We start from the raw sequence: 12945 nt of genomic DNA on the forward strand, positions 1-12945 counted from the left end.
TAGCTGGAGCTGTGTTGAATTTTGGGGTGGGAGCTCCATGTGGGCATGGGGCTGTGCTGGGACAGGGATCCCCGGTGCTCAGAGCAGCGCTGGCATTCCCCTGGGGAACCTGCACTGGTCCCTCCTGGAGGAAGCACACGGCTTGCTGTGATTTTTCTCTTCTCAACAAACGAGGTCCATTCTCTGAAACAGCTTGCCTTTCCTTGCAGCGCTCCTGCAAACACGTTCAGAGGCACTTTGTTCTGTTCCCTTGCTTGGATCTGTAGTTAGAGGTGAATCGCTCCCTGCGCTGTATGTGGCTGCTTGGAGGCTTCTTCCCAAAGTTAGGTTCCGAGTGTTGGTTTTGTCCTTCATCTGATACTTCAACAAATGTGGTAGGTGTGTTTTAACATACCTGGGGTTATTTCTGAAGCTTCCCTGATTGTTTTCTTACCTCTCTCTCTTTCTTAGGAAAACAAACCCAAGAAACCCTTTCCTCAATTTTTTTTTTTTTTTTTCAAAGCTGAGTAGTGCAGAGGGGGCCTCTCACCCCCACCTTGATTGGAGGTTGTTTTCTTCCCCAGTCTGTGGTAGCTGTTAATTCACATTCGGTTTAGTAATTAATCAGGATATAAATAATACATAGCATGTTATCAGAAAACCACGTGCCAGTGCTATGGATGCAGGCGCTTTCGGCCCCGGCGGGGAGGGCTTGCCTTCTGCTGCTCCACAGCCCCCTAAGGCCAATTAAGGTGCATCCTTGACGAGATTCCAGCAGCTCTTTGGCTGGATAAATGGTTGCTCTGATGTGGGGGTGGGGGGTAAAGCAAGCGAAGATGAAGGGGGTTTTAATGTTCAAACAGCTGCCGTGAGCGCTGGAGTCCAAGCTCTCCTCTCCTCCTCCTCCCTGCGTGGGTGGGCTGAGGCTGCCAGTGATGATGCTGGACGGGTGGTGCAGGTACCAGCTGATGGAAGACCTGTGGGTCTGCTGGATCCACAGCCGAGGCTCAGCAGTGTGTCCTTTGTCTTTGGCCTTAGTACTGTGAAGGTCTTTTCTTCTGAGGACACACCAACCGTTGATATACAAAGCCCTGTAGAATGTCCCAAGGGTGGGAACCTGCTTTGCCTCCTCGTGTCTGTCGCTACAGCTCTCCCGAGCTCCTCTGTAAGCCCAGGGAGTGCTGTCAGTGGTATTCCTTGTTTCAAGGCTGGTGTTTATTTCAGCTGTGGTAGCGAGTGCTAAACTGGTTGGCAGGAGGAATCAATGTTGCTATGACAGTTTGGGTGGAGATTTGGAAAAGGCACTTCGAGTTGCAAAACAAGGAGAAAAGCCATCAAGACAAAAAATGAGCAAAAGCAAGCCAATGAGCTCTGAAGGCCACCAGGTTTTAACTCTTTCAGTACCAGGCATGGCTGTGTACTTGCTCTGTATCAGGGCAGCAAGAGCAGAAATAATTGAGCTTGGGATAAGCCAGGCTTTGCAGTGGGAGCTGGAAAGCTCCCTGCAGCAGAATGAACGTTTGAGGTCCGTAAGCTCTGTCTCTGACCTTCCTCTAAGGGACTTCGGGGCTTGGAGCAGTAACTTTCTTTTCTAGCTGTACACCTCGAATGGGCAGGCTCTGTTTGAAGCACAGCTTCAAGTGTGTTTCCCCTGGAGATAAGAGGGAAAAGCGAGATGGTGATGAGATGGGGTTGTGGCTCTGGGAGCTGTTTGGCAGTTTGGCTTGTGCAGTGCCTGCTCTGTGGTCTCTCTGCCCTAAGCTCTGGTGCAAAAGAACCACAGTAGAAGCAGTGTAGTAACATGTGGGATGTTGTGTTCCTCAGGTGCTGGAGCAAGATGTGGTTCTCCAATCTATTGACCGTGCCATTGAGGCTGTGCACAACGCAGCCATGAAGAATGGGGGGAAGTACAACCTGGAGCAGAGAGATGTCCTTCAGTAAGTACAGCAGGCATCTGGGGAGGTGGGTGGATGGAGGGTGGTCAGTGTGTGATGATACTTATGTCTTTTTTTATTCTTGGTTGGATGTCATTGATTTGAGTCCCTGTGCTGCAAAGTGCTGGTGCACTCGGAGCTTCCCAGCATTTGGGATGCTCCTCCTGTCAGCCATGTCCAGCAAAGCAGGGCTTTGGGCCTGCCCCTCCATCCCTCTGCATGTAAAGAGGAGGAAACTCTCAGTTGCATTGTAGGCTTAGAGGAGAAATCCAGAACCTTTCCAGCTGCATTTTCTCCTCTCTACCAGCCAGGAATTGTAGAGGTTGTTGACACGTGGCACAAGGTCCTTAATATGTTCTCAAATAATTGCTTGGGAGGAGGACTTTGTTTTTCTGTGACACCTCGTGCTCCATGCTGAGGCAGGCTGGTTTAATCTCTGTTGAGCAGCGATTCTAAAGTGCAGGCAATTTCTGCAGCTCTCAGTGCAATATATGATTCTCCCCCGAGGAAGAGGCATTTTTCTCCAGCGAACTGATGAATAAATCATGGGCTCTTGCAAAGCCTCTTCCTTCCTCCCCCAGAAGTGCTTCCTTAGTTGTTAATGAAACTGGAGTCGCTGTTCAGAGTAATGGAACCCGTTCTGGTAGGTGTAGCCCAGATGCAATAAATCATTTAAAAATATCATTTAAACGTTGCCGCACAGTCGCTCCCTTCCTCTAGCTCTGCTGTTCCTGATGGCATGGCTCTGTTTCAGGAAGCTGATCCATCACCGGAAGGAGACTGTGTCCCGCAAAGGTCACTCTCCCACCCCGCAGGGGATGGTGATGACGCAGTCCTCCAGCGATCACCATCTGGACGTGGCCCGGCAGCCCAACGGGGTGTGCCGGACGGGGTATGAGCGACACCACAGTCTTCCAAACACTGAGTTCGAGGAGGAGGATGAAGGTCTCTATCAGGTAACAACAGCTAGATGCTTTCTAGGCTCCTCTCTTGGTGGAGTGACATGGCTTATCCTGTTTAATAAAATGCCTGTGCAGTTACTAATCAGGTGTTTGTGCTGCTTACCTGGGATTACTGCAGTGTAAACTGGTGTTGTCTCTAGCTAAGAAGTCTGGAACAGTCCCTCTGCCATTTACATTTGTGATGCTTTTAGAGGGTCCCTGGGTTTATGGAGACATGGGAGATCCGCTCTAGATTGTGTGACTCTAGGCAACTCCAAGACTTGACAGGTCCCCTAGAGAATACTTGGAAAACCAGTTTTGACGTGAGCAGCAGAACTCCCTCCAAGTTCTCAGCACTGCTTCACGTTTCCCCTTGTTAAATCTGCACGAGATCCTCTGTCCTTCAACGCTTTATCTACTGCAGTCGCCTATTTTTGCCACTGTAAGTCAGAGCATACAACACCCAAGGATCCTGCTTTGTCTGGATGTTCCTTGTCACGAGGAATTAAAGGTAAATTGCAGGAAATACAATTTAGAGCAGACTTTATCTGGGCGGCACGCAGTTCTGAGGTTACTGCACGGCGCCAGTGAGGCTTCAGAGCAGCATCCTGGGATGGATGCAGCGGTGAGGGCCAGTTACACTGCAGAGGTAGAGCTGGGTGTGAGGGCTGAAGGCACCAAGCAAGGATGAGCAGGGAGGTGGGTTGTTTCCTCCTATGGATGAACATGTACACTGTAGTTTTTCTCCATCTCCCTGGGATAAGTGTTAGGTGGCAGCATTTATATTGTACTGATACGTTGTCACTCCTAGCAGATGAGGCTTGTTTTACACTTGAGGAGTTAGGAGGCTGCAGAGATGAAAGGTTGCTTTGCCCCATTTTTCAACTTGGTATTAGTTTTATTTTCTTGGGCAGCCAAACCAGCTGTGTGCTCAAGGCTGTGCATTATTGGGGGGGAGCACCTTACAGCCCCTTTCCCTGCCTGTCTGTATCTGGTCTGTGGTTTGGTTGCTTGCCAGAAAGGAGCAAGGCAGACTCCTTGGCTGACAAAGAACAGTTTCTATCTGGGTGGCACTGAGGATGCAGTCAAGGGGCTTCCAGCCTTGCCCTCTGCTGAAAGGGCTCCTTGAGATTCTAACCACTTAGTCCGTGGATTTCCTGTGTGCTTTGAAAATACAAAGTGGAGGAAGCAGCATTGATTTCTTCCACTGGTTGTACAGCTGCCTAGGAAGGCATCCTGGGGTGTGTTAGAAGGGGGGTGGTGAGTAGGTCAAGAGAAGTCCTTCTCCCCCTCTCTCTGCCCTGGTGAGACCACACCTGGAATATTGTGTCCAGTTCTGGGCCCCTCAGTTCCAGAAGGACACAGAACCCCTTGAAAGTAGTCCAGTGCAGGGCCACCAAGATGGTTAAGGGAGTGGAACGCCTTTCTTATGGGGAAAGGCTGAGGGAGCTGGGTCTCTTTAGCTTGGAGGAGACTGAGGGGTGACCTTATTAATGTTTATAAATATGTAAAGGGCAAGAGTCATGAGGACAGAGCCAGGCTCTTCTCAGTGATGGCCAGTGACAGGACAAGGTGCAATGGGTGTGAGCTGGAGCATGGGAAGTTCCATGTGAACATAAGGAGGAACTTTTTCCCTGTGAGGGTGATGGAGCCCTAGGACAGGCTGCCCAGAGAGGCTGTGGAGTCTCCTTCTCTGGAGACATTCAAACCCACCTGGATGCATCTCTTTGATTTAGTCTGGGTGATCCTGCTCTGGCAGGGAGGTTGGACTAGGCGATCTTTCGAGGTCCCTTCCAACTCCTAACGTTCTGTGATGAGGTCCCTCCTCTTCTCCCCTCTGGACAGGAGGGATCTGAACTGCAAGGACTCCTGCACAGTCACCTTCCCCACAGCAGCTGGACAGAGGATGTTTTCTGTCCTTTCCTCCCCTTCCCTTGGGCATTTTGACATTTTAATTCCACCTCTTGGCCCCACGCAGCAGCTGGGATGTGGGGTGGAGGGAGAGGATGGCCATCAGTTGTGCCTCGTGAGTCCTGACCGTGTGGCAGCTCACAGCTTGGGCATCAGCGCTGGGGAATCCACGTAGCGCTTCCCCTCTGAGCGAGGCTGGCAGGGCGCTGAGCTAACATTAGCTGTGCATCTATTAATTTAAACACCAGTCTGTAATAGCTGTGTTAAACTTGCACGGTAAATTTGGAAGGGCTAATGAAGCCGTGGAAATATTCCAGAGTGACCCAGCCCTCGCTGTCTCCAAAGAATGTCAGGCTGCTGCTCTGAGCCTGCCCGTCGGCTGAATCCCACGGGTTCTGTAGTCATGGCTGTGCCGTGCCAGGCAGCTCTGTGTGCCGCTAGCAGCACCGTGCCACGGAGAAGGCTTTGCTTTTAGCACAGCTGAGCTGCCTGGATTTGGGACCAGCCTTCCAACCATGCGATGCAGAGACCCCTCCTGATCTGTTTGGCCTCTCTCAGCTGTGCATTCTCTTTTTGGACCGACACGGATCATTTTTGAAGCTGTATGTGAGTATCGGATAGCGCTTCACCCAGAGAACAATGTGGGATGGATTGACAAGAGCAGAAGAGCTGTGCTGGGAGCCTGCAGCAGTGTCTCATACCGATCCTCCTGCCAGAGGCACTTGTTATGTGACATAGTGAGAGGCTGGATATTAGGCCTTGGATAGAAGAAGGGGACCAAGATATCCCCCTTTAAAAGTCTTGTTTAGCTGTGCACACTGCTCTGTCCTCACTTGTGGGCATCCTCAAGTGCCTTATTTTTGGGAGTATCTTTGCTCCTATTCCAGAGGAGGTTTCTCCCTTTCCTGAATCTGGGGCGATGTGGGGGTGTGGGGTGGGAAAGTCCATTTTTATTCTCCTTGTTCTGAGCTATTTAAAACAGAGACCTTGCAGGGGCCTCTCAGTTTTTCGGTGCGGGCCTGGCACTGCTCTGTCCCCTGCACAGTGTTACAGGGCTGCTTAGTGCTCACAGGCCATGGGAAAACTTCTCTTCCAGGGGTAAACAGGCCTGAAATATTGGCGCAGTGTGGTGGCCTGAATGTCACTATAGATTTCAGCTGGCTGCAGCCTGGACTCCCTGAGGTGGCCAGGCCATCACCGCCTTTCCCTTCCTGTGCCGCCCTGGGCAGTTTTGCTGCAGGTGGTGATTACAACATCCCATGGGAACAGAGGTGCCTTTCAGAGTCCTCGGAGGCTCCTGGCCCTGAGCTGCTGGGCTGTGAGGACTAGAGCATCAATGCAACATGCTCCCACCTAGCTTGGCCGCTATGTTTGGCAGCATTAACCCTGAGGTTGCACCTCACCCGCATAATTCTGGGTGAAAGCAGCATCAGTGATCACCATGTCTGGCTCTGACAGGAAAAGATGAGTGCAGGAGGCTGGGTCTGTAGCTCATATGCTGCTGGCTCGGTATTCTGAGTGGAGGAGACCTACAGGAGTGATCCCAGGTGTTGAGAGTTAACGCAACTCCCTGGCAAAAGCTCTTCCCAGCAGGTCTTGCTATAGGTAGTAGGATTGCACAGAGGGTCTAGCCCTATTTTTCTCCCTCCCCGCGTGAGCAGAAATAGCTCTGAAAGCATGGGAAAGGCATTTACGTGTCTCCAGTCCTTGGCTTTGTCTTTCTGCAAGGGTCTGTGGAGCTGAGGTACTGGATCTCTCCAGAAGAGTGTCTAAATATGCGCTCTGTTTGCAGCCTTTGTGGAGCGACTGGGAGTAATGTGGAGTCACGGCGAGTGTGTGGGATTGCGTTTGGAATAAAGGAGGAGTAAATGCTTGACAGGTCTACACGATGTGTGTGCTGTGTGCTGCTGAACACAGCAATTAAACAAGGGCTGCTTTGCCTGTCACGGGGAGGGGATGGAGCAGGCTTGAGTCCCGCTTTGTTCTTCTAGGAAGCTGCCTATTAATATCTGTCCTCCTGAGAAAACTTCCCAGAATGATGAGAGAGGCGTAAGGACAAATCGACACACGCTCGTGGGAAAGGTTTCATAACAGCCAATGTCTTTATTGTCAACCTCCTTTGATTGCTCTGAAATCTCTCCTTGCAGATCCCGCCGCAGCCCCGGCGCGCTGCTCCTGTCACCCCCCCACCTCCAGAGAAGCGCAAGAACGCGCAGGTTGCTGCTCCTGTTAAAAGTAAGAACAAACCTCTGGCTGGATCTCAGGCACAAAGCAGGCACTGGGCTGTGGAAGTCATGGTGCCTGGATGCTTTTACTTTGTGTATAGAAGGACATCTTCTCCTACCTATCTCCTACATTCTGCTAGGTTTTGATGGTAACGATCGTGACCTTGTGGCCAGGGCTCCTTCATGTCTCCTCTGATCCAGGAGGCAGCCTGGTGCCTGTGGATGGATGCTGGGGCAGCATCCTTCTGGTCCTCCAGTGCTGGTGTGCCTGGGAAAAATGGTGGTCACCTGGGAGTAAACTCTCTGCCTGCTTGTGTGGCTGATCTGGCCAGCACACAGCCTGCATGGTGTAAGGTCCTTGGGGGTGTTTTGCTCCCACAGACACCATGGCCATATCCCAGCAAGGCAGAGGGCATTCCCTGGCAGCGCAGTGAGACAGTTCACCAGGGGGAGCTCCCTGGTAGCACTTCTAGGACAGGTTTTTTGCTCCCAGACCATCAGGTGCTTTCTTTGTACAGTGCTCGGACGAGATTGTCACAAAATGAGTGGCTGGTATCTGTAGGGAGCTGAAATGACACCAGTATCTGCCACCTGCAGGCAGGGGAGGTGCTGGTCATGAGTACTTCAGAGCAGAACTGTGGGGCTGAGGCAGGAGTTCCTCCATCTTCAGCACGGCTGGGCTGGCAGAGGCAGTGGCCATCCTGCTGCATTGCTGTTGCCTTGCCCAGGTGTTCCTCTGTCCTGCGACAGCCTCACCATTAGTGACACACAGCCCATTTCAAGCCCAGTCGTGTTCCCTGGCGAGGAGCAGGGCAGAGCCATTGACTTGCAGATAGTTAATGAAACCCGAGGCTGGCACCAGCTTTCCTTGTGGTATTGAGCCATTTTTTACTGTGGTGGAGGGACTTGGCAAAGGTCAGGTTCCTTCTACTCCTTATCTTGATTTAGTGAAGCATGGTGAGAGCTAGGATTTTGTGAATACTGCTCTGAGGAGAGGGATGCTGAACCCTTGTGGGAGGGAAGAGCCCTGTTTTACTGACTAGCTTGTGCTTGCCTTGGGATGGAGTGGTGCATGGGCCAGTGGATAGGGCAGGAGGGTTTGGAGCTGCCTGCAGAAGTGCGTGGGACATGTCTGTCCCACTGGCCTTTCCTTTGGTTTAAGGGATACTGCCTTCCCTGGGAGTGCTCCTCTTCCAGCACCAGTGCCAGCTGCTCTCATGAAGCTCTAGGTGAAGGTAGCCCAGTTCTTGCCCAAGTAACTGTTTTCACAGCCAGGGAAGGACTTGGCTGTATTTCTGCCCCCCAGAAACAAAAGGGTAAGGGGTACAAAAACATACACTGGAGTGGGTTAAAGGAGAGAAAAACCTTAATGTCTCTTCATGTGTAGTGGGTTTCTTTTTCCTTGGGAGGTGGAGCAGCTGCCAGTGCTCGAGCTGGTCAGAACTAGAGGCAGGGGGAGAAGGAGAGTGGAGCAGATAATGTGGAGGTTTGTGAAAGCAGCGGCTGCTAGCAGGGCTCGTGGAGCTCGTGCTCAAAGGGTAGAGAGTGCCAAAAGGGAAAGACTAGAGGTGTTGCCAGCCAAATGTGTTCTTCCCTGCTGGTGCTTACTCTGGGGTGCAGTTGGTGAACATTTGTGCAAGAAGGAGGTGTGGGCTGGCGTGTGGAGCCTTTGGTGTCTTGCAGTCCTTGGGCATCATCGTTCAGAAGTGAGGGCTTGGATCCCGAGCGCAGAAAAAGGCCCTCGTTAAGCCAGGGGGGAAAAGACTTTTCTGTCCCTTAGTCCTGTTCCATCCTCCCTCCCTTCCCCTGCGTAAAACACTAAGCCCTTTGAAGGGTATTCATCTCAATAGAGCAGTTTTTCCCCTTTCTAAAGAGGTGATTGTACGGGAATGCTCCAGAGAGAACTGGTACAATTTTGCTTTGAGATAAGTGAGGCAGGAAGAGGAGTTAAACTGCTCCGGTCGCATGCACAATGAGCCCCTTAATGGGCTGCACTGTAGCAATTTGTTGGGTTTTTTTTCTTTTTGCCTTTGATGCTGTTGCTAAGGCATTTTTAATTGTTCCCTTTCAGACGCTATTGAAATTATCCCTGGGTCAGCTTCTAGTGCCTCCTCTATAAGCACGACATCCCTGGATACCTTGTACACGGCTTCTTCTGTGTCAGAGACCGCTCTCCCAACAGCCACCTCCAGTCCTGCCAACACCCCACCCCCTGTGCCAAGCCGGAGCGTCCACACCACCATAACACGTAATTTGGACGCCGGCTCTGTAGCCCACTCCCGCTACGGGACTTCGCCAAAGGATGGGGCCAGCAAATCTCCCCAGTCCAAGAGGGCTGCCCCGGCACCCCCGGCTGAAGGGGGGACCCAGAGGTCCCACACTGTGGATGGGGAGAAGACTTCTCAGGGGAAGAAAGCTGCTCCAGCTGCCCCTGCCAGCCTGGATGCCTTCAACTCCCTCTGCCTGGAGGACAAGAAGGTGGCTGCGGTGGAGCCAGCCCCAGCTGAACCCGGCGGGCTGGTGGCATCCGTGCCCAAGACAATAGGTGCCGAACTGATCGAGCTGGTGCGCAGGAACACCCACCTCAGCTACGAGCTGTCCCGCGTGGCCATCGGCGTGGTCATCGGCCACATCCAGACCTCGGTCCCAGCAACCAGCAGCATCATGGAGCAGATTCTCATCTCCGTGGTGGAGAGTAAGGTAGCGTGCCTGGGGCTGGGCTCGGGGCTGCTGCGAACCCCTCTTGGTGCTGGGCAGCTGATCTTGCAAGCTAATGACCTCTCGTAAGGCTTGGGATGAGAAGTGCAGTGAGATCCCGAAGGAAAGGGGGGAGGTGCTAGATGGGGTAAATACCAGGGGTTTAAACCAGGTCTTCAGTAGTGGTAGTGGGGAATGGGTGAGTTTATTCCCCGCAGGAGCCTACAAGGCCTAACCTTGAGTTTGGAGGTGAAACCAGCCAAGGGAGCCCTCGGCGCTGGGAAGCAGTGGTAGGCTGTGGTGGAGGGGTGGGTGTCTCGGATAAGGCTGTGGTTTGGGCAGAGGCTGATGAGACCGACAGCAGCGAATTGAACCATATGAGCGCATCAGGTAAGAGGTGACAACTTCCAGGTCCAAGGGACAGTGCTGGTGACAAAGCAGTGGTGGGAACGGAGGCACGGTGAGAAAGTTCTGACACGAGCTGTTGACCACTGTTTGTAAAGGTTTGCTGAGAACCATTGTGGCAGCATAGAGTTGGAGAAATGAGTAATGACTTTTTAAAGAGGCATTTTCTGCTCTGAATGGGACAAATAGAAGCCAAGGAAAATTCAGCCTTCTCAATAAGTGCTTCTTTATGGCAGCCCCTTAGAGAATAGAGCTTTGTATAGACTGGTTTTCTTCTACGGTGCTGCACGTCCTTTGTGTAGCAGAGTCAACACGCCTATGCAAACTCTACATCTGCATGGATGCTTCTCTCTTTTGATGATGGAGCACCCAAAACTTCTATATGTCTGGCCTGGTCTTTCATTAAAGTGATAAAAACTAGATTTCCATAGATGTGAACCTCTCTGCTATTCCATAACACACACCTCAGCCCTGTTTGTTGATATTTTGTTAAGAAACATAGAAGAATAATTTTTCAGCCTTTGGAGGAAGAACATTATCTTGAGCTTGCTTTAAATTAACCAAAGTGATCATATGTTCCTCGTTCCTCTGCTGCAGACATGCAAGGAAGGAAATAAAAGGCTGCTGCTTGCAGCATCATTGGAATGGTGAAGTGCACCTGGGCAGCCCTCTGCTTCTGTGGGAGGGATAATAAATTTCAGCTCCCGTTTGCTAAATACAGCCCCGAGGAGTGTATTTCACATAAACATCTAAGATGGGAGTTCCGTCGCTAATGGCAAGATTATAATGAACTGTTCAGAGGCATTGGAATATGGAAAACTAATGGCATTCAAATTTTAGATCAAATTGTAATCTGGTTAACTGTCTGCACTGAATAGAGGGTCCTGTATGCAATCATCCCGTCTCGGTTTGTGGCCATAACCCAGCAGTTAATTGCTTCCTGCTTCACTAGCGATACCGTGGCAGCGTGCGATCTAGATTCAGCACAAAAATTTAGCTGTTTCAAGCAAATGTTCTGGCTCTGACTCACACGCCAAGTTCAGCTCTCTGTGATTTGGACCTTGGACAAGATTTGAATATTATTTTTATCTTGAATTTCTGCTCTCGGAATACAGTGGGCTGGAAGCTGCGTCGCGCCAGGTTTCTGCAGAGGGGAGCTGCAGACCTCAATTTCATGGGCATTGCTGCAGAGCAGCCTGGTAAAAGTGGGGAGGAATCCTGATCCTGGTGCGGGGACAAGTGTGGATCTACTTGTACCTGATGTGGTGTCTGCCACTGAGGACATCCGTGGGGTTTAGAAGTGCCTGCAGCTGTACAGAGGCGCAGGAATGCCTCAGTACCTTGATCTTCAGTGGCATCTTGGAATGCCTCAGTACCTTGATCTTGAGTGGCATTCAGAAGGAGAGTCCAGGGGGGCTTGCACAGTGCTCAGGTGCAGTCTGCTATCAGTAGGTATTTTTCCACAATGCCCCACACAGAGGAGGTAGCTCTGCAGGATCTTGGGAGCCTGGTCCCAAGTGAGGTGGTTCACCTGCAGCTGGAAGAGGTGGTGGGGTGGCTGTAGGGCTGTCGCTTTACTCACGTAGTTTAATGATACAAGTTGTTATCGTTGACTTTGTGTTGCTCATCGTACCAAATCACGTCACGATCTCAGGGGTGTCTGTGTGTAATCGTTGCTGAGTTGCCTGTTCTAAGTCAAGGGCTTTTTTCCCTTTCAATTAGAACTTCTGAAATCCCTCCACACCCCAACCCATGCAAATACATGGCCACTTCATCTTGTGCATATTTTACGAGGTTTTTCTTCCACCACCTAAAGCAGAGCAAGGGATCAGCTCTGATTTAAAGCTTTGCTCTGCTCATAGTAGATATCATACCTGCTTCAACCTTTTTTAAATCACGTTCTTGAGTTACATCCTTTGTATTCCTATTTCAGCCTTAATTTGAAGTCAGATCACTGGTTTACTAAATCAATTCCAGAACCTATTATCTTGCTCCTATCCCCTGTGCCTTCTGAAGGTTGAGTCATGGTGGCACTTCCCTCTTGTTTACCCTGCTGCTCCTCCAGTGTGGAGTCTGCCCAGGCAAGTGTTTTCCAGAGAACAGAAGACCCTTCTGCTGGGACATCATCATGCTCCTGCTTTTAGAGAGGGTAACATAAAGCGGCACTGTGGGAACAGCAAAGGCAAGGAGGGGGCTGAGTGCTCACACCTTAGGAAAGATGCTGCAGGGGTACTACACTGCTTGGGGAAGACCCATATGCAGGAGCAAACGTGCTGAGTTGGCTTCCCCGTGTCAGAATTTGTCCTGGCCTTGCAAATGGCCTCTCCTTGTTCTTCAGACAGTGCCTGATGAGTAGGGTGGTGACTGAGCACAATGTGCAAAAGAAAATGAAACCTCTTGGGAACTTGTTTGAAACTTGGATGTAACTGAAGAAAATACAGATGATGGCTCATTTTCAAGCATCTAGAGAATCACTTGGATTAGTACACGTTGGTGATTTGTGAATGCCTTCAGCGCTGCTGAATTGTCTCCCATCTGAGAGGGGGAGGTAGCACTGTAGACATCCTGTCTGGGGAGGTCGATTTAAGGATTTATTAAACTGAGTGCGAGGCAAGCAAAATTGCCTAATACATGAGCTAAGCTGCTTGTTGAGAGGGAGCACTTAGAAATCATTTACCTGCTTTTTATTAAATTATCATTGTTGTGTTGCACTTGTGACTCAGACACATCTCTGGCTGCCTTAAATTTTGGCTTGAAAGCTGCTGGCAAAGGCGTGTGGTGCAGTTTGGTCTTCTCATCCCAGGCTGCTGGGTGGGCTCAAACTGTTTGTTCTCGATTGCATTGGGGATGGAG

General features: G+C 50.9%; 1 protein-coding gene across 1 annotated transcript in view; it reads left to right on the plus strand.

The window, feature by feature from the left end:
* NCKIPSD (NCK interacting protein with SH3 domain) overlaps positions 1–12945 on the plus strand; it is a gene marked incomplete at its 3' end in the record, with an annotated part of 48410 nt that overhangs the window by 18104 nt on the left and 17361 nt on the right. The window contains exons 2-5 of the mRNA XM_084269679.1: positions 1804–1916; positions 2668–2869; positions 6913–7000; positions 9062–9690. Of these exons, the coding sequence (XP_084125805.1) occupies positions 1804–1916; positions 2668–2869; positions 6913–7000; positions 9062–9690 (1032 nt within the window). The remainder of the gene's footprint in view (positions 1–1803; positions 1917–2667; positions 2870–6912; positions 7001–9061; positions 9691–12945) is intronic.

Source organism: Gallinula chloropus, assembly GCF_964237585.1.
Source record: "Gallinula chloropus genome assembly, chromosome: 12".
Classification (NCBI taxonomy): domain Eukaryota; kingdom Metazoa; phylum Chordata; class Aves; order Gruiformes; family Rallidae; genus Gallinula; species Gallinula chloropus.